The sequence below is a fragment of the Prunus mume genome, linkage group LG6 (genome assembly GCF_029339155.1).
Source record: "Prunus mume cultivar Tortuosa linkage group LG6, ASM2933915v1, whole genome shotgun sequence".
NCBI lineage: Eukaryota > Viridiplantae > Streptophyta > Magnoliopsida > Rosales > Rosaceae > Prunus > Prunus mume.
In genome coordinates, this window is record NC_142703.1 from 4,115,285 (window position 1) to 4,140,342 (window position 25,058).

General features: G+C 37.2%; 3 protein-coding genes and 2 pseudogenes across 4 annotated transcripts; 3 read left to right on the top strand and 2 right to left on the bottom strand.

Moving 5' to 3' along the window:
• Positions 1-2,266: 2,266 nt before the first annotated feature.
• LOC103336485 (Class II aaRS and biotin synthetases superfamily protein) lies at positions 2,267-9,495 on the bottom strand. The gene is made up of 7 exons (XM_008239531.2): positions 8,046-9,495; positions 7,421-7,600; positions 5,893-6,150; positions 5,179-5,313; positions 3,937-4,218; positions 3,563-3,697; positions 2,267-2,791 (listed from the first exon to the last, which is right to left on the bottom strand). Exons 1-7 carry the CDS (start codon positions 9,378-9,380, stop codon positions 2,492-2,494), a joined length of 2,625 nt encoding a protein of 874 aa, XP_008237753.2. The 5' UTR covers positions 9,381-9,495; the 3' UTR covers positions 2,267-2,491.
• A 662-nt stretch (positions 9,496-10,157) lies between these two features.
• On the top strand, positions 10,158-19,972 carry LOC103336486 (bifunctional aspartokinase/homoserine dehydrogenase 1, chloroplastic-like). Of its 2 annotated transcripts, none has more exons than XM_008239533.3 (18): positions 10,158-10,418; positions 11,272-11,339; positions 11,439-11,813; positions 12,332-12,420; positions 12,529-12,832; positions 13,767-13,819; positions 13,901-14,109; positions 14,192-14,279; positions 14,369-14,482; positions 15,031-15,129; positions 15,315-15,509; positions 16,204-16,286; positions 16,662-16,887; positions 17,833-17,978; positions 18,132-18,267; positions 18,510-18,593; positions 18,672-18,764; positions 19,284-19,972. In XM_008239533.3, exons 1-18 carry the CDS (start codon positions 10,276-10,278, stop codon positions 19,527-19,529), a joined length of 2,751 nt encoding a protein of 916 aa, XP_008237755.2. In that variant the 5' UTR covers positions 10,158-10,275; the 3' UTR covers positions 19,530-19,972. The 2 variants fall into 2 exon arrangements, with proteins under 2 accessions (XP_008237755.2, XP_008237754.2); XM_008239532.3 differs by having other exon boundaries at positions 10,159-10,418; positions 11,436-11,813.
• A 598-nt stretch (positions 19,973-20,570) lies between these two features.
• LOC148915877 (protein DETOXIFICATION 35 pseudogene) lies at positions 20,571-21,299 on the top strand (annotated as a pseudogene).
• Positions 21,300-21,726: 427 nt separating this feature from the next.
• On the top strand, positions 21,727-22,038 carry LOC103336501 (protein DETOXIFICATION 35 pseudogene; annotated as a pseudogene).
• A 208-nt stretch (positions 22,039-22,246) lies between these two features.
• LOC103336502 (DNA ligase-like protein) lies at positions 22,247-25,058 on the bottom strand. The gene is made up of 8 exons (XM_008239549.3): positions 24,855-25,058; positions 24,111-24,238; positions 23,913-24,001; positions 23,728-23,823; positions 23,486-23,580; positions 23,369-23,409; positions 23,175-23,258; positions 22,247-22,602 (listed from the first exon to the last, which is right to left on the bottom strand). The coding sequence occupies exons 1-8, from the start codon at positions 24,904-24,906 to the stop codon at positions 22,453-22,455; spliced, it is 735 nt and encodes a 244-aa protein (XP_008237771.2). The 5' UTR covers positions 24,907-25,058; the 3' UTR covers positions 22,247-22,452.

Below are 25,058 nucleotides of genomic sequence, written 5' to 3' on the forward strand. Positions count from 1 at the left end.
AACATTTGTGAATGGTATTCAAATTTATAATCACCATAAACGCGAAAGATTCATATAATTATATAGGCAAAATATGTCATTGATGAGATTACCGCCCTTTTCTCGGTCTTCTGGATATCTCCTCTTACGTGGAGTTATTGTCTATGGACTTATGCCATTTTTTAATTTATGATTATGGGTAACATTTTTTTTTTCTTTCTAATTCATATCTTTGTATGGTTTAAGGCATTTCCTAATTGCTAGACTTAATTACTCTTAGTTAAACAATATAATCTATATGAATATTTTGAAAGTATAGACACGTAGCTACTCTTTAAATATTTTCAAATATTTTAAAAGTATAGCCGAGCAGCTATACACATCACAACATTTGAAGTTAACATGATGGCACTAGCCCAATTTTTATTCCCATCCCTATGTATCCACAGCTCTGCGTTCTAGTTAGACAGAGACGTATTAATGTATTAACCCTAAAGCACCGATGGTAAGATAGTTGGGGTTGATTTTTGGTAACATGAATCATGATGCATCATAGCCAAATGCGGCCATAGACAGTCATGAGAGAAATTATTATGTTGAAAGCATTTGGTCTAATAAGAGCCCATGGCATAGAATTTATCAGTATCCAGCCCCTTGTATTCCCTCATGCACGGTGGAGTGGTCAAAAAGGAGAAGAAAGAAAGAGAGAACAATTCAAAGATAAAGATGGTTTTGGTTGTAGTGTGGGCAACCCCAATTGCAAATCCTACTCCCTCTAACACCCATCGGCAAATTCTAAAAAAATTTGAACCCAAAAAAATAATTCCTAAATTACATATCCCATAAATAATGTACCTATCAAAACCACCACCTATCGAGAAATGATATATCTCCAACTAAACCCAAGCCCATTAAAATCCACCACCAATCGAGAAATGATATATCTCCCTTCCTTCAATCCAACAAAGCCATGTACAACCTCCATCCGACACCAAGCCAATTAACCCATCACTCCGGCAACAACTGATGACACTCCCACAACCTCACCCAAACCATACCCATCCTCCATGAGATAGCTTATGCCCCTCATTCTATTTCATAACCTCAATTTTGGGCATGAAAAAAAAATATCGAAAAAAAAAACATTTGAATATTTCATCATGGGGAAAGAGGGGTTGGGACTGGGTGGGACGGTGAGGGTGAGGAAGGCTTGGTGGTGGTTGTGGGTTGTGTGTGTCCAGTTGGTGTTGGGTTGGAAAGGTTGTGTCGGAAGAAGGTTTTTTGGTTTTTATTTTTATTTTTTGAGTGATATGAATATTTAGAGGGTGGAAATTAAAAATAATGCAAAAAATATCATTTTACTCCTGCATTTAAAATAAAAGATAACAAAATTGTGAAGACCATTTGTCTAACGAAAGTGACCACGGAAATCATTTTGAAAATTGAAGAACCAAAATGCAAATAAGGTTAAATTTCAGGGACCATTAGAGCATGTCCATCCCAAAAGGCTAAGGCTAAGGCAAAGGCAAGGAATGCTACTATTCACGTGAATAGTGGCATTGCCTTTTTTGGTTCCACCCCAAAAGGCTAGGGTAGGGGCAAGAAAAAACGAATATGCAACAAAATATAAACTTGTTATGTATTTATAGGGAAAACATCCATAATTTTTTGGTTTTTTAAAATTTTAAAAATTGCAATTTTTTGAATTTTTTTGACTCACTCACGACGTCAGTGCCTCAGAGCAAGATCTGTCCTTGGGCTTGCATGCAAGTGCTTGGAGGTCCAAAACCTAGGGAATGGGCTTCTTGCCCTGGCTGAAGTCACAGTGGTGGAGATGCTCTTAGACTTAGAGCATCTACAACAATGAGCTCCCTAAACCACCTTATTAGACAAAATTTAGAGAGGATTTGGAAAAATACAACTCCAACCATGCTACCTATCCACCTCCTAAAATATGGAGACCTTTAGGAGCTCTTAAATTTGAGGAGAGAGAAAGAACTCTCCCTATAATTTAATGCTGCTTTATTTAATGAGTATTTCAAACCTTTGATTAATGTTTATTATTTTTATATTATTTTTTAATAGAGATGAACCAATTAAAAAAGAATTATAGCATTTATGACTCCTTAAACTAGAGAACATGATTAGAGTTTAAATTTTATAGAGAGCTCCTAAAATAACATTTATATGGTTTTAGCTAAAATTTAACTAAAAAATAGAAAACATGATCGCGGATGCTCTTAAAACCCTAGAATCCACGCACATAGAGATCAAAATAACTCATAACTTGAACGAAAATTTGTCAAAATACTCATCATAGGATTTGCTTGTTTCAAAACATTACAATACCAGAATTACATGTGAGATGAATCTGAAATCAATGTGTGTAATACCTGTTTTGAGCGCCTTAACATGCCCAGAAAGGCACATGTAAACAAAGAAAAATGAAAGATAAGGGAATCTGGCTTGAGATTTGTTCTTCTTTTCTTTGCCTCCACAAAATATATTATTATCATGAACTCAACCGTTTATGAAGTTCTTGCACAATTCTACTTCTTGGAATTATGCTTTCCTCAGCAGCCTCAATATCCTTTAATCTCACAACCCCTTCGTTCAGCTCCCGTTCACCTACGATTATCATCCAAGGGATCCTAGATTCCTTGGCTCGATCAAAGTGCTTTGACACTCTTTTATTGACCAAGTATTCTGCTTTCACTTTTGCAGCCCACAGCTCACTTGCTAACTCAGCTGCTTGCGTTAAATCATCCCCCAATACACTCACTAGGACTTCAGTCTTGGTTGCTCGGGTTGTCTGTATAATAATAATAATAAATAAAATATGAAAGAACAGATCAATGTCTCATACAATACAAGCATGCTAAAACAAATAAACGTGTATGTGCTACACTAGGGCAAGGAAAAATTTGCCATGCACCAAGAGCAAGTCTAACCGTATGGCTATACATAAGTGGCTCTCCAAATAAGTATTGAAATTTTTTCTTGACATTATTATACCTCTTAAATCTCACATGTAGCTAGCCATTAAGTTATGTGGTTTGAGAAATTAATATACAAAAATAATAATACAATTGAATAACAGGCTTCAATGCTTTTCCCAAAAAAGAAAAAAAAATCTTCAAGTTTCTATATTTTACAGATACATAGCAACAGATGACAAATAGAATATACCTGATAACAAATGACAAATAAAATAAGGAATGAAGAAATTATCCTCTAGTATGCAGTCATGTGCAAGTCACATGATTACTTTTGTTAAATTCATTAAGAGAAGTTCTGATTTAGATCAACTAACCCATATTCAGTTACCAAAATGAAGCAATTTAAAGTTTAAGGACTAAACTGAGATACAGATAAAAGTACAGGAGCATAGTGTAAATTAACCTAAAAAATGTATAACTAATGAATTTAAAAATTCATAAGTATCTTTTATTAGTTACCCAGTTGGGAGAACAAGGATTTGAAGAGCTATCACTACCAATCGGAATATCACCCAACAATACAATTCACCCAAAATATAAGTAGACTATTAATCAACATACACACAGAAGCACGTGAAAGTTACCTGATTCTGGCCTTTCTGCTCCATTATATTAAAAACTCGCTCAATTCCAAGGCTGATACCAACAGCTGGAACCTGCTTTGTACCGAACATCCCTATAAGGTTGTCATAGCGTCCACCACCACCAATTGAACCAACCTGATGACAAGATCAAATATCTATAGATTAACCTTGAAACACATAAGTTAATGAGAGGAAGCAATAACAATACGCCATTCATTATTACTTGCATCACTCATCTGAATTGAAATTTTTAGGAAACGACAGCAAATGTCAGAGGGCATGATTAGAGAGGGCACATAAGACAGGTTATAGAAACAGTAATAGCATGCAAAATGAAAGCAGAGGAAATCACAACAGCATTTAAATAATTTTACCTGTGCACCCCCCTTAAAAACAGCTTCATATATTACTCCCGTATAATAATCAAGACCCCTTGCAAGACTCAAGTCAAAAGCCACTTTTCCGATACACTTTGATTTTTCCAAAGCCTTGAATAAGATCTCCAGGTCATTCAATGCATCTATAGATGCATTGTTTTCTAAAAATGAGCTGCCCTCCTGTTTAAGCTTAAATAACAATTCCAACGGATGTCCACGCTCTTTTACAAAGGTACCAATTTTGTCTGCTGTCTCAACACTTAGGCCCTTCTCTTCCACCTAAAAATGCAAATATGATAAATATTAAACCCTCACTAGATTTAGATATGAGGAAACAACTCAATCATCATATGAAAATGTTTACCCAATGATTATGGAGAAAAGCACAACAAAATGATAAACCAATAAAAAATAGAAATGAAAATGTTTACCCAATGATCATGGAGAAAAGCACAACAAAATGATAAACCAAGCATATGCTTATTTTTTTGGACAAAAATAAAAGGCATATGCTTATTCAATAGAAAAATAAACAGAAAATCAAATGAGATCGGTTCTTATGTTAATGAAAATTCAATTCAGCAGATACATTTTTATTGACAAATTTTTTATTCGCATTTACTTGAAAGAACATGGTTTATTCATTATTTTCATTGACGAATGTTATACCTTTCAGTCATTTGGAACTCAGAACATGGTTATTAAAATCAACACAACGTGTTCCAGAGGCAACAATTAATTAACAGTAAGAATTTTGGGTTGGCAGGTACAGGACCAAAAGCTTTACCTCAAGGTGTGAGGCTTAAACAATTTATTGGCCAATATGCTATACTAGCCATGTGAACTGCCCAAGTAGACAGGCGTTCCTTGTCAAGAAGCAGACAGATGACAACAATTATGGTGTTTTGTGTGCACAAAGCCTTCCTCTAGTTGTAAAATTCTTATGTAGCAATTATTGCTCTATTGAGTTATAGATGTGGAACATCAAGCCTTCCTCCCAACTACTTGGGGTCAGCCAGGTAAGTACTTCATAAAAACAATCTTATGCTGTAATTAATGTTCCATTAAGTATTTCATACTGAATTAACAACAAAGACGAAACAAGGAAACAGAGACACCAAGACATGAAATGTAACTCAAAGCAAGCATATGCAAAACATAAAAACACATAAACCAAGATACAGAATTGCAACTCAAGCATACGCACGTGAAATATGGTCGCAATTTTTGAGTCTTTACCATTTCTTTTTTTATCTGCTCAAAAGACTGCTTGTCTAACTTGTCGATAGTTGAACAAATAGTTCTAAACTTTTCAGGAGGTACTCCGCAGATTTCCAACATTCCATCCAACAACTTTCGGTGGTTCAACTTAATCTGTACAATAAACATTAAGACACAATTGTAAAATTAGATTTAAGGCAGAGAGATAAGACACACAAAAGTCTGAATATAAGTAGTGTAGCACTTCATGGAGAGGTTTAAATCACAAGACTAGATTGGCTTCTTTTAGAAGATGAAGACCTCAAGACTAGGTTGAAATCCATCTTTCCATATTGCTCTACGTCAAGATTGAAGGGTATAGAAAAAAAGAAAGAATGAATCTTGTTTCTATATGTGAAGCAATTAGGAATCATTACAGTGAGAAGGAATCTTTACTTCATCTCTTCCTATTGTTATCAGAATAGTTGTATTTATTAACTTCATATCATTACTATGCAATTACGAATCATGCACCAATATGTTTCAAACTAAAAAACTTTACAATAATTTTAAATGTTTAAAATAGTGACCCAGATCTGATAGCAATGAGACATCCAATGGAAGTCCCAAGCATAACTCCATGTCAAAATTAATGAGTGAGGAGCTGTGGTACTATAATAAATATAATTATTCAAATTAACAAGACTTTGTATGCAATGACATAGATAGAGGGGAAAATGAAAAGAAAGTTACCTCATAATCTCCAATATCCAGCTCGTCAAGAAGTTCTGTTAAAATCTTAATAACCTCAAAATCTGGCCCCATTTTTTCATATTGACCAGCAATATCAAAGTCACATTGGTAAAATTCACGATATCGTCCTTTCGATGGATTGTCTCTTCTGTACACCTTTGCTATTTGGTACCTTTTGAAAGAAGTGATACCATTCATAGCTACATATCTAGCAAATGGAACGGTTAGATCATATCGCAGTGATAAAAGCTCTCCTCCCTGTAGACAGGATAGACACAAATTACATTAGATATGAGTGATTAATTCAGTTCTATTGTCAAGCTATAACAAGAAAGAAAAGTATTTATAAGGAATAAATAGAAGAAATAGCAAGGCCTGTCTAACACACCTTCACAAACAATATTTAACACCACATGACAGGGAATACCACAATTCAAACATGAAAAAATACTTAGTGGTCGCAATATAAAGAAGATGATTTCATGTTTAAAAATACAAAAACACTCATCACAGATTTTGATGAGGACATCTTCATCAAACCCATTAGGGTTTATAAAAGAAAGAGATGGAAGAGGAAGTCATTTAATTTGGTCTTTAAATCTGGCAATTTTTGATTCCTGCGATTAGTTTCTAACTTGTTCTCTAAGTTTTCCAGATTTTAGTAAGATTTTTAAGTTTTACAGGTTTCAGTAGGATTTTTAAGTTTCCTATTTTATTTAGGTTAGAATTTCTGTTTTAGCAAGGGGGTTTTTATCCTATTGTCTCTAGGTTTTAGTTTGCTATAAATACCCCTCTCATGTAATTCATTAGGGAGTTGAGTTGTTGAGATATAAAGAAAGTTTATTTTCCAGAGATTGGAGACTTCTTGGTGTGAAGCCAAACCCCTGTAGTGATTCCAGACTTATCTATCCTTATTTGTTCTATTTTCAGTTTTTCATTGTTTTGCTTCCACTACTCTACTTAAGCCTACAATTCACCCGTGTCCTATGTCAGATTTAAAGCGGATAAAACAAAAATACCTGCAACATGCAAACAACACAAGGTCATCCCAATAGCCAATTTCTTAAGAAAACCATACAATCAAATCTCACAAAACAAAAAATGAATAATCTAGAAGGCATTCGAGGTAGTATTTCATAGCTGAATTCAGAAAAGAATTGATGAAAGTTGCCAAAAAAATGTAATTAACAATGGTTAACAATAATGAGCGAAAACTAGGCAAAAAGCCTCGGACTTGACAGTCTTAATACCTCTTAGGAACCAGGATTGCTATTCTGGATTAGGTGATAATTTAACATCTCAGGAAACACTAAAAGGTCACCTAACATCGATATTCCAAGTACAAAAAGTGTGGCATTCGGCTAATTTAGTGTAAATGCCAAGAATCAAATTGATTCATGTTTGTATGCCCACTCCCTCTTCACCCTACATTACATGAGGACCGACAAGCAACACCTATAAAATAACTACAAAAAATAAAAATAAATAGTCCATTTAAACTGCCAAAAGTTGAAAATGAGGCAATTACCTGGTCAGCAAGATCATAAATCAATTTCGAATCTTCCCCATATTTCCCCATGAGAGTTTCTCTCAATTCAAAAACTGGAGTATCCAATGCCGTGGCACCGTGCCTCTCAAAGACCTCTTCAATTATCGAAAATGCTTTCTTTCTTATTGCCATTTGTTCTTTTGCAAAGTCACGAGTCCCCTAGTATGTGCAAAATATGTCCAAGTCAGAATGCTATTAAGTTCATTCATTACAATCCAAAAAAAAAAAAAAACATAAATTAACATAATCTGCAAAGGCAACTAAGACAAAAACCTGAGCATAGTCTTTGAAAATACACATATGCACAACTGTATAAATTTTCAATTCTTTCCAAATGATCACATGTTACAGAATCTAACTACAAGTCATAGTACGCACATTGTTTTCTACAGAAATCTTCCTTCCTAAGACAATAATAAATTAAGAGGTAGATACTAATAAGCACCCAAATGATTTTCATGAAAAACACTGCTTCCCAAAGAAAAGGGACAAAAAAATGAAGAAGAGTAATCATTCATTTTATTCTCCTACAAATCAATGAAAAGGTGGATTGGAGAAAATACTCCAGACAGAAATGAAAAGCATAACTCCAGGCATTCATTACCTTTGGGAGCTTGGGGAGTCTTCTAGTCTCATTGCTTTCCACCAACTCCTTCACTCTGTTCAACAAACTATCAAACTCTGGGTCCTTGGGGTCCAAAAACGATATAAGCTCTTCAACCCAATTTCCCAACAAGCCCAAACTATCAACAGCATTTCCTCCCTTTCCCTGCAACCTATCTTTTATCAACTTTAATATAACACTAGTTCCTTTTCCCAAAACCACCTTCTTCTTCTTCTCACTCTTCTTCTCCACTTTCACATTCCCTCCTCCATTCACTTCACTACCTTCACTCTTCTTCCCATTCAACTCAGCTCCCTCCAACACCATAAACGCTGTAATTGCCTCCCAAGTCACAATTTTCCACACAATTCCCATCAATGCATTCACTTCATGAGCAAAATTATCATAATTATCTTCCTCTTCAAAAACTAATTGGGAAACCAGCTTGAACCCACCTCTCAAGCTTTCACCACTTGGGCATTTCTGCTCAAACAATGCTACCAAACTCGACCTCGAATTCACACTCCCCACCGCATCCACATTCATTTTCGCACGGGACAAACTACGGTCCCCCAAGTCCCACAGAGCCGCTGCCAATGGCAACAAAGCGGTCCTGACTACCCCGGCACAAACTACCTTCCCACCAGAATTCAGCTCCACTCGAGTCTTGGAGTGCACCGATTTCACTTGCTCTCTCAAACTCGCGTGAATTTTGGGGATTCTCGAGATCGCTTCAATTTCAACCTTACCCACTAACTTAGACCCGTTGAGCAACACCTTCAAATCACTGGCCACCCCAATCTCCTCCTTCGCGGCGTGCCCATCCCCTGAATCGATCAAATTGAACGCCGCTACGTCGGCCTTCAATGCCTCGCAAGTAATCGCCGCTACTGCATCCGAAACCGTCGACAAAGCAGCTGACTGGTGGTCCAGAAGCGCACATATTGCGTACAAAGCAGAGGATAACTTGAGTTTCTCCAACACAAGGGCCTCCTCGTCAGTTAAATCGAGGGATTCGTGCTTTAAGTCTGGGGAATTGAGTGCTTCCGCGATTTTAACTGGAAGAACAGTACGGATATTGGGGGAACCGGAGAGAGAGAGGAGCTTGCTGAGGAGGACGACGAGAGAAGCTCTGGATTCTTCAACGGTTGGGAGAGAGGGTAGGAGAGAGACGAGGTTGTGGGTATTGAGAGGTGATGAGGAGGAGGAGGGGAGCCTATTGAGCGCCGACGAGTCGATGCGTAACTGAGCGAGGCCACTGGCAATGGCGTAGACAGAGGAGGACGAGAGAGATGAGCCTTTGCCTCCTATTGTTATCACTGAGAGCTCCGCCATTGTCGGAGCTCAGAGACTGTGAGGGGGTCTTGCCGGTTTCGGCGGTAGGGTTTTTCACGTATGAGCTTTCAAGGACTGTTCGATACTTTTTTCTTGTGCGTTTTCTTTTGGTGGGTTGGGCACTGCTCGCTTATAACTTGTTTTTCAGATCACTCTCAAAAAAATAAAATAATAATAAATAAAAAAGTTTTCCATAAGCCTTTTGTTTTTTAAAGGTCAATTTTTCATTTTACCAAAAAAAAGGTAAATTTTTCATAAGCTTGATCATCGGCACTCAAATTAATTAAACCGAGAAAAGCAGAAAAACCCTCAAAACAAAAGGGAAGAAACGTGTGTACCAAATGGATTCACCACTAACAAAGAAATTTACGAGTTTGAATTTCAACATTTGTGGTTTCATTATTAATAATACCAAGACGTGTTTAAATTGAATCACATTATATGTTTAACTACTAAATAGCATCGAGATATATAATGAGTGATGGTTTCACTATTAATAACACGAGGTTTAATGACATAAAACCTCACCTCCATTCCAATTGAGTCCAATGCATGAATTCTATCTGCATCAGTTCTCTAGGGAGCAAGTTCACCTGGTGAAACAAAATATATGCGGTGCCCTGGTTAAGCGAAGAATGCAATTTGCAATACTGGAGTGGCAGACAAGCGTGGCGAAGTTTGATACTGACCCCTACATCTTGCTACGTGTCACTGCTTGAATGGATCATCACCCTGGCCCACGGTTTTAGACGCCGCACCGCATCCCTTCCCAGTCATTCACTTTCATGGCCTCCGCTCAGTAGTACATTATATTAGCAGAAGCCGCCAAACTCGCACTCGCACTCGCACTCACACCCACACCACCAAACTACTCTCTGTGTCACTGTGAGAGGCTATGGCGTTGCTCCATTCAGCCATCTCTAATCCAGGCCACAGTCTCTCCCCCAACGCATTGCGTCATGACGCCAAGCCCAAGAAGATCTGCTACTCTCAATGCCCCACATTCCTTCTCCCTCCTCAGCGCTCTCCTATTTGCAGGTACTCAGTTTTATACCCAGCTAAATTTTCTTTCTTGATTCCATTTTCTGTTTGTTTCTCGAGAAAATGGAAGAGCTTTCTGTATAAAAAGTGGAACTCTTTTTTCATACTGATATTTCTTTTTACCATTTCACTGGACTGGAGCTTATGGCTTAAGTAGTAAATGTTTAACTTAACCTGGAATGATGGAAATATTCAACTTGTCCTCAAGTTTCATATCGTGCTTAAGGATAATTTGTTTTTAGTTTTTGAAAAAATGGTATACTAAGAAGTGAAGCACAGCGGAAAATGGGGCTTTTTTAAGTGTTGGAATTGTACCAAAAGTCCAAGAGCTATTGGTGCAATTTTCTCCTTTGTTCTAATTATTGTTTTGGTATTGGTTTTTCTACTTAATTTAATTATTATGCATGCAAGAGCTCTGGTATGAGATAGCATTGTGTTTATTCAATTATTTTGAATTTGCTCCTTGCTTGATGTTGCTATCATTTTCAGTAAACATTTTTTCTTTAAAAATTCTTGCTTTCTGTTTTGACTAGTTAGGAATTATATCACTTGTCATAACCAAACATGATCCAAGTAGGTACTTTCAACCTTAGCATGTTTCTCTTAAGCTCTTAGTGTAAGTTTGTGCTCTTAGAACTGATGTTTTATTTGCTATAATAGTTTTTGCATTGCTGGAACAAATTTACTTCTTATTGCACAATTAAAAAGTATTTTTTTTAAATATAAATATTTTGAATCCACCTTTTTCACTTCCAAATATTAGTGTTGTAGGGTTTATTTGACTAGCGGAATACTTAAGATTAACTTAAATTATTCATTAATTTATGCGGATGTCTGTTGTCTTTTTCAGGATGGGTTTTGTTTCTGGGCTAGGAAGGAAAAAGACACTAAAAACCAGGATCATTTCATCAGTCACAGGTTCATTTTCTATGCTTTTCCATAATTGTCCAAAGTTTTCCTTAGGATCTTGTATGTATAAGTTTCATCTAACTCTAATTTTCTTTCCTTTAATAGTAGATACTCCTGTAAATACATCCCCTGAAAAAGTTCAGCTTCCTAAAGGTGATACTTGGTCTGTTCATAAATTTGGTGGTACCTGTATGGGAAATTCAGAAAGAATTAAGAATGTTGCAAAAATAATTCTCAGTGATGATTCGGAGAGGAAGTTTGTAGTTGTCTCTGCAATGTCCAAGGTAACAGATATGATGTATGATCTCATCAACAAGGCTCAATCAGGAGATGAGTCCTATATATCTGCATTAGATGCCGTTTTAGAAAAGCACAGATCAACAGCTCTTGATTTAATTGATGGGGATGATCTCTGTAGCTTCTTAGCACAATTGCAACATGACATCAGTAACCTGAAAGCAATGCTTCGTGCAATATACATTGGTACTAGACTTCTCTCCCTCACACACTGTCGTTCTCAAGTTGTACCTGGAATGTTATGTGGACATTCTTGGTTCATTTATTATTTTCCACAAAACATCAGAACATTAGTGGATCTCTGATCTGTATAGACTCTCCAATGGCTTATCAGATAAAGCAAATATGGTGTGTGCTTTAACAATTCCCATCATATTTCAAATGGTTTGTATTTACTATTGTGTATGTGTTTATATTACAAACTATATCAGCCAGTGTTCTCTGTCAGGGAAAGACTAATTCTTTTATCTGAATCTTCAGTAGTTTGTAATTTGATTAGCGCCTAGGATTAAATCACTTGCCTTTTTCCAACTTAGCCAACATCCTCAATTTATATGTTATGGAAACTATGTTCTTTGTCTAGTCAAATTATTATGACACTTAATTTGAATGTACTTGTTAGTTTTATTGATGTCTTGGGCTAATTTTGATTAAACTTTATGATTGGATCTTATCAGATTGACTAATATACTTACTTATGGCAGCTGGTCATGCAACAGAATCCTTCACTGATTTTGTTGTAGGACATGGAGAGTTATGGTCTGCTCAGATGTTGTCATGTGTTGTTAGAAAGGTCTGGTGGTGGTTTGCTTACTTTTCAAGAGCATTTGCTGAATGTTGTTTTTCCTAGTTGTCTGTTATATTAATATATTTTCTTATTCTTTTTTTTTTCCTTCTTCAGAATGGGGTAGATTGCAATTGGATGGATACAAGGGAAGTCCTTATTGTGAACCCTACTAGTTCTAATCAAGTGGATCCTGATTTCAAGGAATCTGAAGAGAGACTTGAGAAATGGTACTCCAAAAATCCGTCAAAAGCAATTGTAGCTACTGGTTTTATTGCTAGCACACCTCAAAACATTCCTACTACTTTGAAGAGAGATGGAAGTGACTTCTCCGCAGCTATCATGGGTGCTCTATTCAAGGCTGGTCAAGTCACAATTTGGACAGATGTTGATGGAGTTTATAGTGCAGACCCCAGAAAAGGTTCGTATAGCTCTTGTACTTGGTAAAACATGTCACATATCAGCCATTTTAAATAATACATGCTTGTCCAAAATGGATCAATAGAAGTTGTGAGCGACCTATGTTGCCCTTCTACCGAATTTAGATGGGTACCTGTTAAGAAAGAATAGTCAGTGAGGGACAAAGGTACCTGTGTGACATCATAGAAACCTCTGATGCTTAATTTGGCAGAGTAAGGGTATGTATGATGGTGTTCATACCTTTTCTTGGGGGGCGCATGCCCCTATTTATAGAGAAGTCAGGAGATCCTCTTATAATACTTTGATGTGGGAGACGGCGTGTGGTGGTGACACGTGTCCCGGAACATCAACGTCCATGGTGGTGACGGAAAGGTGCCTCCCATAGGTGAACTGGAGGAAGCATGGCTCCTGCCCATGTGGTTATGCCAACGTAGCGAATGACTTTCCTTTGGGGGTACCGTTTGGCACATTGTTTAATTGAGTCTGTACAGACTGTCTAGTTGGCACAAAGAGATAAGTGTCGTTTGACACCTAGTCTTGGCTAGCATGAGGTGTCTGGGGCTGAGGGTCATTCAGCCTGCTCAAACATGCTGATCAGCATGTGGTGGATGACTGCCATGTGGTACCTCCTGTGTACTGATTCTGTACAGTGAGCCCTGACCTCTTTTCGGCACATGGGTCCAGTGGACCCAAAGTGGTGGGTGCTGAATGGAGAGTCGGCCTGGTCAAGGTCACCAGTTCGGCGCTCTGCTCCTTATCTGTAGCCTTGGATCAGTCTTATCTTGCTTGGTCAGTTATGGTACAACCACTATCTTTAGGAATACAAGAGTACATATTTTTGCTTTATTTTGTGAGAATAATTGGTTGATGCCTTTTAAGAATGTTAAGATGTTACTGTGGGATTTAATTCAACAATAAGAAATGTTCATGTGCAGTTAGTGAGGCAGTGATTCTGAAGACATTGTCTTATCAAGAGGCCTGGGAAATGGTAAACCTCATTACTCACTACTTAAGTTCCTGAGATTGGCGTATTCACAAATTTAAACATAATATATACGTGTATGTGCAGTCTTATTTCGGGGCAAATGTTCTGCATCCACGCACCATCATCCCAGTGATGCGATACGACATTCCTATTATAATAAGGAACATTTTCAACCTTGCTGCACCTGGAACAAAAATTTGTCGCTCTACTGAGGATGAAGAGGGCCAGGGTTTGGAATCGTTTGTCAAGGGGTTTGCAACAATAGACAACTTGGCCCTTGTAAATGTTGAAGGGTGAGCTGTGCATTATAGCGATTGCAGCTGCATTTGATTTTAAAGATCTACAATTTTTAATATTCTCCTTTTGTTCTCCCAGAACTGGAATGGCTGGTGTTCCTGGTACAGCCAGTACTTTATTTAGTGCCGTAAAAGATGTTGGGGCTAATGTTATTATGATATCTCAGGTTATCTCATCTTCTGTATCAGGTTCATGAGATGTTGAAACAGTAGAACATTTTTTATGCTTAACGTTCTTAGTGATGGTTCACTGCAGGCTAGTAGTGAGCATTCGGTTTGCTTTGCTGTCCCTGAGAAGGAAGTAAATGCTGTTTTTGAGTTACTGCAGTCAAGATTTCATGAGGCTTTGAATGCTGGGCGTCTTTCTCAGGTGCTTACTTTTTATTTGACTGAATTTCTTGACCAGGTTACCTGATATTTAATTTATGCAGATCAAGGACAGTGTACCGGCAATTTATTGTTTATTTCACTGATAATAACTTAATGCCGTGGTTCAGTGGTTTTCTTCACAATGGTGGAAAAGGCTGAACGGTCATAGCTCTTTGTTTTACCATCAATTACTTATTATTAGAGTTGTTGTTCAGAATCAGCTTTCCATGCATCATCCTTGTAATTGAGACTACAGGGGCAGGAAAGTGTTGTTGGGTTGGCATTTTACTTAAGTAAGTTGGAGGCAAGCATTTAGTGAGTGGGACCAAGGTGGTGATTTGCATATTTTAGATTGGGTCGCACTATTAGTATAAAGAATTATAAGAAACAGTTCAAAATGGTGACATGAATGTTAATGTGAAAAAATGCACTGCATTTTTATTTTTACATTTTCAATTTCATATATGTTAAAATGTCATCCCTTTTTTTAAAAATTGTTTGAAAATACTAATTTGTGGCACCTCTTCCGGTACTTTTCTTCCCTCTCAGGTTCAAGTCATTCCAAACTGTAGCATTTTGGCAACAGTTGGCCAAAAAATGGCGAGTACTCCAGGAGTTAGCGCAACTCTTTTCAATGCACTGGCAAAGGTTAGGGATATATTATTTATATTAATTTTATTAATCAGTTAGGTTAAATATGAAAATTCATGGTTGTTCGCATACTGGTTTATGATGTGGGCTATCCTCTTCTAAACTGCAGTCTTCGATTCCAAATGTTTCTCCTAACCCATTATCTCCAATACAGAGGGATCTAAATTGTTTTTACAATACAGGCAAACATTAATGTGCGTGCCATAGCTCAAGGTTGTTCCGAGTACAATATTACTGTAGTATTAAAGCGAGAGGATTGTATTAGGGCCCTGAGAGCTGTCCACTCTAGATTTTATCTTTCAAGAACAACAATAGCAATGGGTATCATTGGACCTGGTCTGATTGGTGCCACATTACTTGATCAGTTAAGGGATCAGGTACTTTATTTTCGCTTTTCCTATGTTATTATCAGTCTTTTGTGCAATATAGCACTTGAATTTTCATCTGTCCATGAAATTGCATGATTCTTCATTACATGTTTACTTAGAAAATCCTAAATTTGGTCAAATTTTATCATTCTGTGTGCTTAGTTGGAGGCCTTTTTCTGGATTTTGCACGAGTACCTATTCTAGTTTGATTTAGTTTTGTGAGAAGGAAGATGTTGGATTGTGTATTCTTCTTCCGTTTATGTCATCAGAAATGTTGCGAAGAAGGATGTAATCAATGCATGCATGCTGTCCATTTGCAGCCATTTGTATATGCTGTGCTGTGCAATTTATAGCCATTCAACAATTTAACATTAGTTTTACAAGCCAAACCAATTGGGTTTTCTTTCTAAACTTTTAATTAAGGATCTAAGTTTGGAATGATTTTATATTTGCCTTCTCTCTCTCTCTCTCTCTCTCTCTCTCTCTCTCTCATGTGCACGAACACAAAACATACCTTCTGGCGCACACACACACACACACACACACACACACACACACACACACTGACTTTACTCTGTCTTTACTAAAAAAGTTACATATTGCTGCTTGCTTAGTAACCAAATTTTGACAAAGACCAGGTGCTTTTATTTTCTTTTATTCTGTTGGGTGAATCCTTAACATTGAAGTTCTATAATCTTTGCAGGCAGCTACCCTCAAGGAAAAGTTTAATATTGATTTGCGTGTTATGGGAATAACTGGATCAAGGACAATGCTTTTGAGTGAGGCGTAAGTTAAATTTTTTAACGAAATATTATTAAATAGTATAAATATTATTAAATGAAATGTTTAGTATAATCTAAATTACACCTTGGAATGGTGTGGTCTAACTTATACATGTATGCTAATGAAATATTTTTGAATTGATAATTGACCAACGTGCTTCTTCTAAGTAGTGGAAATTGCCTCTGTTGACATTCCTATTACAATATATGCTGAAGCTTAATAGTTGGCTCTCCTTATTCTTTTTGGATTTCATATGTGAATACTATCACCGACCTTTTCCCTTCTAATTGATTAAAGACTTTATTCCATAAATAATGGTCATTCAGTAGTTTCATTTCCATGACCACGAATTAACCTTTTTCTTATTTATTGTTGTAGGGGTATTGACTTATCTAGATGGAGAGAACTACAAAAAGAGAAAGGAGTAGTGGCAGATATGGACAAATTTGTGCAGCATGTACATGGTAATCAGTTTATTCCGAATAAAGTTTTGGTTGACTGCACAGCTGACTCTAGTATTGCAAGCCATTACTATGACTGGTTGCGGAAAGGAATTCATGTAGTCACCCCCAACAAAAAAGCGAATTCAGGACCTCTTGATCAGGTAATATCTCTTTAACATGTGGACTTCTTTTGGGTTTTTATCTTGATGTTATCAAATTGCAAATTCTGTGTTTCAGTAGTTCATAATAACAAAAGAACAAGAACATCCCCCATTTCCTTAATTAATTCATCTACCCAATTAAGTGGGATTGTGCGATTCTCATCATAGTTGCGTATCCAAAACCCCCGAATTTGGGATATCTTGCTTTTAAACAATTTACAGGGTTATCAAGCTATGATCGTGTCTATTGTTGGTTCACACCATTTTGTTTATGTTCAAGCTACATCGTATCTTCTAATTCTTTATCAGTTTTGTTCTTTTTCCTTTTTCTTTTTTGTGATTCCTGGTCAAGAGTGCTTTCTTTTTAAGATTTGGATGAGGAGTTTTGATTCCTAACACATGGTTTTATGGTACTTTATTGTCTGAACATAGTGGTAACAAAAGCAGCCATTTATTACACATAAATTTTTCATAAATTTCTATGCAACAAGTGATGTAATGCTAATGTGAATTTGACTCTTTTCTTTATTCTGAAAGATCACAAAGTTTGCCTTACTTGAATTTGATTTGAAAGATCTCAAAGTTTGTCTTGTTGAATACAGTGTTCATTAGAAAATGGGGGTGGGAGTTGTACTCAACTTGGTTGTTATATTTGTTTCCCTCAGGATTTTGTTGTGAGTTGACACTTGCACTTTCATATCCATATCTTACTATTAGGTAACTAGTTTGTTTGATTTGCTTCAGTGCCCCTGCAGCATTACCATAAACTGACTTGCAGGAAGAAAGAAACTATAATTTATGTTTAACTTTCATGTAACATAAGTTAGTTACTCTCAAGTAAAAATTTGATGCTTTCTGAGAAGGCAATAATGTTGTTCATATCGTACATATGTTTTTGACTTTTGGGGTTTCATCAGTCATGAAATTATTTTTGTCCGTGTACAGTATTTGAAGATAAGGGCTCTTCAACGGCAATCATATACACACTACTTCTATGAAGCTACTGTTGGAGCTGGTCTGCCAATTATCAATACATTACAAGGTCTCCTCGAAACCGGGGACAAAATATTGCGTATTGAAGGCGTCTTCAGGTAGGCAGACTACTTTTGATTTGTCTTCTCTCAGTAAATGCTGAAAATAATACAAGTATAATTCCTCTTTTTAAGCATGTAAATTCATGATGTTTACAAATGCACACTTATATTACGTTTAACACAAGTCTTCCCTCTGATTTGCTGTTGCAGTGGAACTTTGAGTTATATCTTTAACAACTTTATAGGAAGACGGACTTTTAGTGAGGTGGTGGCTGAAGCAAAGCATGCAGGTTATACTGAGCCGGATCCCAGGGATGATCTATCTGGAACAGATGTTTGTAGAAAGGTACAATGTGCAAAAATTGTGTTCACTATATTATGGAGGCTTCTAATGTGATGATGTTTTATCTGTTTAACCAGTTTAAGTTTTTCAAATTTTGATATCCCTAAAGCTTGTATTATTGACAAAGATTGACCATCTTTTTGCTGCTTTTGGGCCCACGCCCATACTGCAACCTGAGCTATCATTATTTTTGCTTCATTGTTTTGTGGTAAGATTTGCCTCCTAAGGAACCCCATCAAATGCAGGTGATAATTCTTGCTAGAGAATCTGGTCTTAAGCTGGAACTCTCTGACATCCCTGTTGAAAGCCTTGTGCCAGAACCATTGAAGGTAAAATTATATTTTACTATACCTTACCAAATGCAAAAGTTCACCTTTGATGTGGAGTTTTGGATTATCCGTTTTCAGAACAGTGCATCAGCAGAGGATTTCATGGAAAAACTTCCACAGTTTGATCATGACTGGGCTAAGAAAAGACAGATAGCTGAGGATGCAGGAGAAGTAAGTATCTCTGGGATGCATTTCTTCTCTTGGTTCCTGAGTAATACCACAATTTTAACCTAGCCATATTTGATTACTACATTATCAGGTTGTTGGTCAGAAGCCTGCTAGGCACCCACAGGCTATTAAATGCCTCCATTTCTTTTCTTTACTTTTCTGGAAGTATCAGCTATCTAGAATAGGCAATTTAAGGAGAAAAAGAACTCAGAATTGTTAATTTATATAACTATTAGAACAGTATCATTTTAGCTTCCTTTGAACCCAGCATTGTTTCGTACATTATGCTATGATGGGTTTTCCGTTGCATTTATCCAACTTTTGGTGATAAAAAATGGACTCTGGATTTCCTTTTTAATAGGCCATAATAGTTTGGAAAATGTGAATATTTTTATTTTTAGAGTTCTTTGGGCAGGGATATGCAGCTCAAGTTTCACAGGAGTCTTTTTCCCTTCTTTTTCTTTTAAGTTTTGCTCAAATAATTTTTCTTTTTCCCTCATCATGACTTTGTGATATCTGAAGGTCTTGAGATATGTTGGGGTGGTCGACATGGTCAATCAGAAAGGGATAGTGAAGCTGCAAACATACAAGAACGATCATCCTTTTGCTCAACTATCTGGGGCAGATAACATCATTGCTTTCACAACAACAAGGTACAAAGATCAGCCCTTAATAATTCGTGGACCTGGTGCTGGTGCCGAAGTCACAGCTGGTGGAGTCTTCAGTGACATATTGCGGCTTGCCTCATATCTTGGTGCCCCGTCATAGTGGAAAGCCCGTCGCTAGAAGTTGATAGCTTCTTATGGTTCCTGTAGGCATTAATTTATGCGTTTCTATCTGGGGGCACTCACCGAGTGTACTTATAAACACATGTATGTCAGCTTTTATTTAGTGGATGCAATAAATTTTTTGTAATCTGTAGGCTAATTTGTGAACTGTTTTTCTGCATGAGAGAATATAACATTCTCCAGAAATTATTATTTGAATTAGTGATTTGCGTCGTGGCTCCTGGTCCTGTGAAGCGTAGGTACCAGCTGGAGATTTTTGGTAGATAAAGCTCGGTTTGGATGGAGGGATTTGAATTTAACAATAAAGCTAAATTTGCTACAAAAATAAGAACTTCACTAGATTGAATGTATTTGAAATAACTACATGTAGTACATTTGAAATAAAGTTGAGATGATTATATGAATGGAATCATTTGACATCTATTTGTTTTCTTCTATTCTTTCTTTTCCAATTCTTGGCATGCATGGATCGTAATATTTTATACAAACGAAGATAAAAAGAAAGAAAAGAAAGAAAATATCCTTTACATTGAAGTGCAAGTGTAACAGAATGCTCCCTACCTTTGTAAGATTTAATTATCTGAAGGCTGAACCCGCCCGGCTTTCATCCTTATTCATCCAAGCAATAGCAACTGCAAGCTTTAAGGCCCAATTGGGAATCTGCATAGATTCTGTCGTTTTTTATCTACAAGTTTTGGTCTGCAGTAACGCATGACGCTTGATCCCTTTGAACTTTTGAATGTCCACTTACCCTTGGAAAGATAGAAACCGAGATATGCACTAACTCTACAAAACGGAAAAGGAAAGAGAGGCAAGCATCCATAAGGAATTGCTTGATTTACACGCAGTTTAAATCCCACAAAATAAGCATAAGTTATTGCTTGATTTACAAGGCTATACTAAAGGAAATAAATCTGGCTATTCAATTATGGTTGATACACAATATAAATCCCACAAAATAAGCATTAAATCTTCAACATTTGAGTGACGTGGTCCAGAGGTTTTATCAGGGTTTTAGGGAATGGAAGCTGACGCTGAGTTGAGCAATAAGCTTCCTCATCATGATGATGATCTGAGGTATGAAGGTGGGCAAGAAGACTATGCTCCGGTGAGGAGCTTCGATGCATTGCGGTGTGTGTTTTGGATCGAGAAAGTGCAGCTGTGGAAAATAGCAGGTCCGACAGTGATCACTATGTTGTGTATGTATGGGACTAGCTCGGCTGTGGTTCTCTTTGTTGGTCATATAGGAGCTGTAGAGCTCTCAGCCGTCTCCATTGCTCTCGCCGACATTTCCACATTCTCTGATGGATTCCTGCTTGGAATGGGGAGTGCTCTTGAGACCCTGTGTGAGCAGGCATTTGGAGCTGGGAAAATTCATATGCTTAGGATTTACATGCAGCGCTCATGGATAATCCTATTTGTAACCACCCTCTTCCTCTTGCCAATTTGTATCTTTGCCACACCTGTTTTAAAGTTGCCAGGCCAAGAAGATGGCATAGCCAATCTAGCTGGAGAATTTACAATCCAAACCATTCCTTCATTGTTCTCACTTGCCATTAATTTTCCAGCTCAGAAGTTCCTTCAAGCTCAGAGAAAGGTTAAGGTTCTGGCATGGATTGCAGTTTCAGGTTTGCTCATACAAATTGGACTGCTCTCCTCATTTTGGTGTTCAGTTGGGGCACATTGCGTGCGGCTGTTGCATTTAACATTGCAAGATGGGAGATTGCAATTACTGAGCTTGTGTATATAATGGGTTGGTGCAAGGACGGCTGGACCGTCATGGTTGGCTTTCAAGGAGATGTGGGCTTTTGTAAGACTTTCTCTTGCCTCTGCTCTCATGCTCTGCCTTGAGATTTGGTACGTGATGAGCATACTCATTCTCACAGGCCATCTTGATAATGCAGTTCTGTTGGTTCCCTTTCTATTTGCGTGAACATTAATTGGAATGTATGTGGCAATAAGCGTGCGCATCTCCAATGAGCTTGGATCAGGACGGCCAAGAGCAGCCAAATACTGTGTCTATGTGACAATGTTTCAGTCTCTCCTAATTGGGATTTTTTTTTCCAGTGATTGTTATCTTGATAACCAAAGACAGTTTCTCCCTAATTTTTACAAGTGACAAGCATCTGCAACATGCCGTCGCTAAGCTAGCCTATCTTCTTGGTATAACTATGTTGCTCAACAGCGTCCAGCCAGTAATATCAGGGGTTGCAATTGGAGGTGGATGGCAGGCAATGGTAGCTTATATAAACTTGGGTTGCTACTACATTTTTGGACATCCTCTTGGATATCTTCTTGGTTATACCGCTAAACTGGGTGTTACGGGACTTTGGGGTGGCATGATATGTGGAACTGCTCTCCAAACTTTGCTTCTGTTGTTTGTGCTCTACAAAACCAACTGGAACATTGAGATGGAGCAAGCAACAAAACACGTGAGGAAGTGGGGTGGTCAAGACATCACAGCTGAGAATGGAGCTCAAACTACATGAAATATTATTGCACCCAGTGATTTGATATGATCTTCAGCAGACTTGAAGTTCTGAGCCTGCAAGTGCTGAATTGGTTTCTATTCCTTTGCCTGTTTTCAACTGTTTGGTGTTTTCTTTCGGCTTGACATTTGCAATGAGATGATTGAATTTCTTGATTAGTTACAGTGGCATGGAGGGATGTGAATCCAAAACTTGGTAAGCACGTAAATTTAACAAGCTATAGAATGCTAATTCATATTCATCCAAGCAATAGCAACTGCAAGCTTAAGGCCCAATAAAGAATCTGCATAGATTCTGTTTTTTTTTAATCTACAAATTTTAGTCTGCAGTAACACATGACGCTTGATGCCTGTGAATTTTTGAATGTCCATGTAAAGAGAGAAAACAGAGAGATACAGAAACCAGTCCTATAGATCAGTTGATCTTGGGACTCAGGTAAAACTTTGGATCCCTGAAAAACCTTGAAACTACTTCTGCCTTGTCAGCAGAGAGGTCTGTGTTTTCCAGAATCTGCTCCTTCGATGCCTTGGAAATTGCTTCAATTGAACCAATCGCTTGGTTAAGCTGAACAAAATTGCCACAATATAAGAAACAGACAATGTCGCATGACAACCTAATATAACACTGTACAACTCAAATGCTGGAAGCTTCACTTCAATTAGTCTTATGTTTTTCTTTTTCCTCAATGATCTATTCTTTAGTTAATGATTGTTACAGAGTATAGAAATGCATTCAAAAATTTCATGTTGAAATTAAGAAGCCAGTGGGAATTAGCAAGAATCAGAATTCAGGGATTTAAACTGGACTTTCTAACCAAAAGCCAGAAATAAAATTATTTGGAACAACATTATTTCAGTTCAGACGTGTTCAGAAACCAATACAATTATACTTCTTGCACAACTCCAACAATCACAAACAATTAGCAAACTTTGGGATGCTAATTAAAAGTAGATCTACCATTTTTAACATTTCGGTTTTCCCAAATCAACAACATATACCAAAAATGAAAAAAGGAGTCTATTAACTTCTTCCTACTTCCGAGAAGTATAATTTCCTTGTATGTAGAAAGGATTTTTTAACGAATGGATCAATGGATTTTATTAACAGCGGAGAAAGCAACAAGATGAGTCAAGTACCGCATTCGCATCATGATTGTCGATACCCGGAATGGATGTGACCACTCTTTGAAAAACGTTCACTGCTTGCACAGTTTGCTTCCTCTTTTCAAACACCACCACCAAGAGAAGAAGTAAAAAGAAATGTGCATGTTAGAACAATATGGTTAACATTCGTATTGACATTAAACAACGAAGCAGCTTATTGTACCAACCTCAGCCTTCAATTTTGCGGTAGCATCCTCTCGCTTGCATACTGTAATTAACGGTTACTTAGGCAAATTATTACTCGGGAATTTTTTATTATCAAAGTTTCAGAGAACAATACTTACCCCCACGAGAGTGAGCTATCTTTACCATCTTTTCAAACCCCATTTCCAAGTCCTTAACCAGAACGAATGTGGGTTTACCAAGCTCCATTCCGTATCTTCACAGATTCAAACAGATGCAATTACTTTTTAATCAATCAGTTACTGTACAAACAATCCAAATAAGTAAATATTAAAGGAATCGCATTTATGATTTGTATAGGTAAATCACATCTCTAAATATAGGACATGTTTCTTATACTCACTTGAAGTAAGAACGAACAAACAAATCATTTTTCTCCTTGGTTGGGAGGGTGATGACAACGTATAGATTTGCAAATTGCAGCTTCAGCTTTTGAACTCTGTATAACTGAACAAATCGCATCAAACATAAAAAGACAAGAGACAGACACACACAAGAGGCATTAGGAAATAACAACAACTTGGTCACCTGCCGAAGATTTGTGAGATGCAAGTGGGATCCAAGCTTGTCACAAAGATGAATGCCACAGATGAACCCCCACAGTTGAAAATGAAGTCCTGCAATACAAATGGAATCATCACAGAGTTGAGTCAAGTGAGTCAAAAGTGATGCACCAATTTTGTTTTCTTTTTCTTTTCGACTTGAGAATGTGATGAAGGAAATTACAGGGGCAATTGGGACAAAGTTAAGACGGAAAGCGTTTGCAGTGAGGAAGGTGGAAATGAAGTTGATGAAAGATGGGTGTTGTTCATCTCTCCATGTTGTGCTCATCATGCAAACCCCACCACCACCACCTGCAAGTTAACGAACAAATTTTAAGAAATTCAAATCAAAATTTCAGTTCCTTCTTCTACTTCTTATTTGTTTCCTTTTCACTCAAACCAAACACAAGGTAATGCTCTATTTGGAAAAAGAAAAAAGAAAGGCTTCGACTAGGAGATCACTGTGGCAGAGAAAGTGAGATTTAGGTGGAAATTTCAATTCCAATTTTTAAAATTTTGAAGAACCAAACAGAGCATAAGTGAAAACGAACGGAGAAAAAATGAGGGTATTCTGATACATCAAACAGAGAACTTCCTCTACAAAATTTCTGTAAAAACTGAACGAAATTCAACTTAACCAGATCAAAATTTCAATTCCTTCGCCTTTTCTTCTTCTTCTTATCTTTTTCCTTACGGATCAAACAAAATTTAATGCTGCGTTTGGAGAAATGTCTTGGGTTAAAAGAATTTTATTGCAGAGGAAGTGAGATTTATGGTGGACATTCCAGTTTCTGCATCCAAATTTTCCAAGTAACCAAACAGAGCATAGGTGAAATCTATCGGAGCAAAAATGAAATTACCACAAACATAAAAGAAAATTTAAGAAAAAATATGAATGAGCAAGTGGAAATTGAAAGCAAAAAGGTACCCGAGTTTATGGCCCTCGATGGAATTTGAGACGTTGCTTTCGTATTCGCCATTTCCAAAGCTCTGAGTCTCAGATATTAGGAGAGTTGGGGCGAAGCGGGAAAAGTGAGGTGCCTTTAAAATATGAATCCCCGCGGTCTCTTTTATTTACGAAATTACCCAATCAATGGGCCCCAATTTCCAATGAAATTTTAAAACGAGGCCC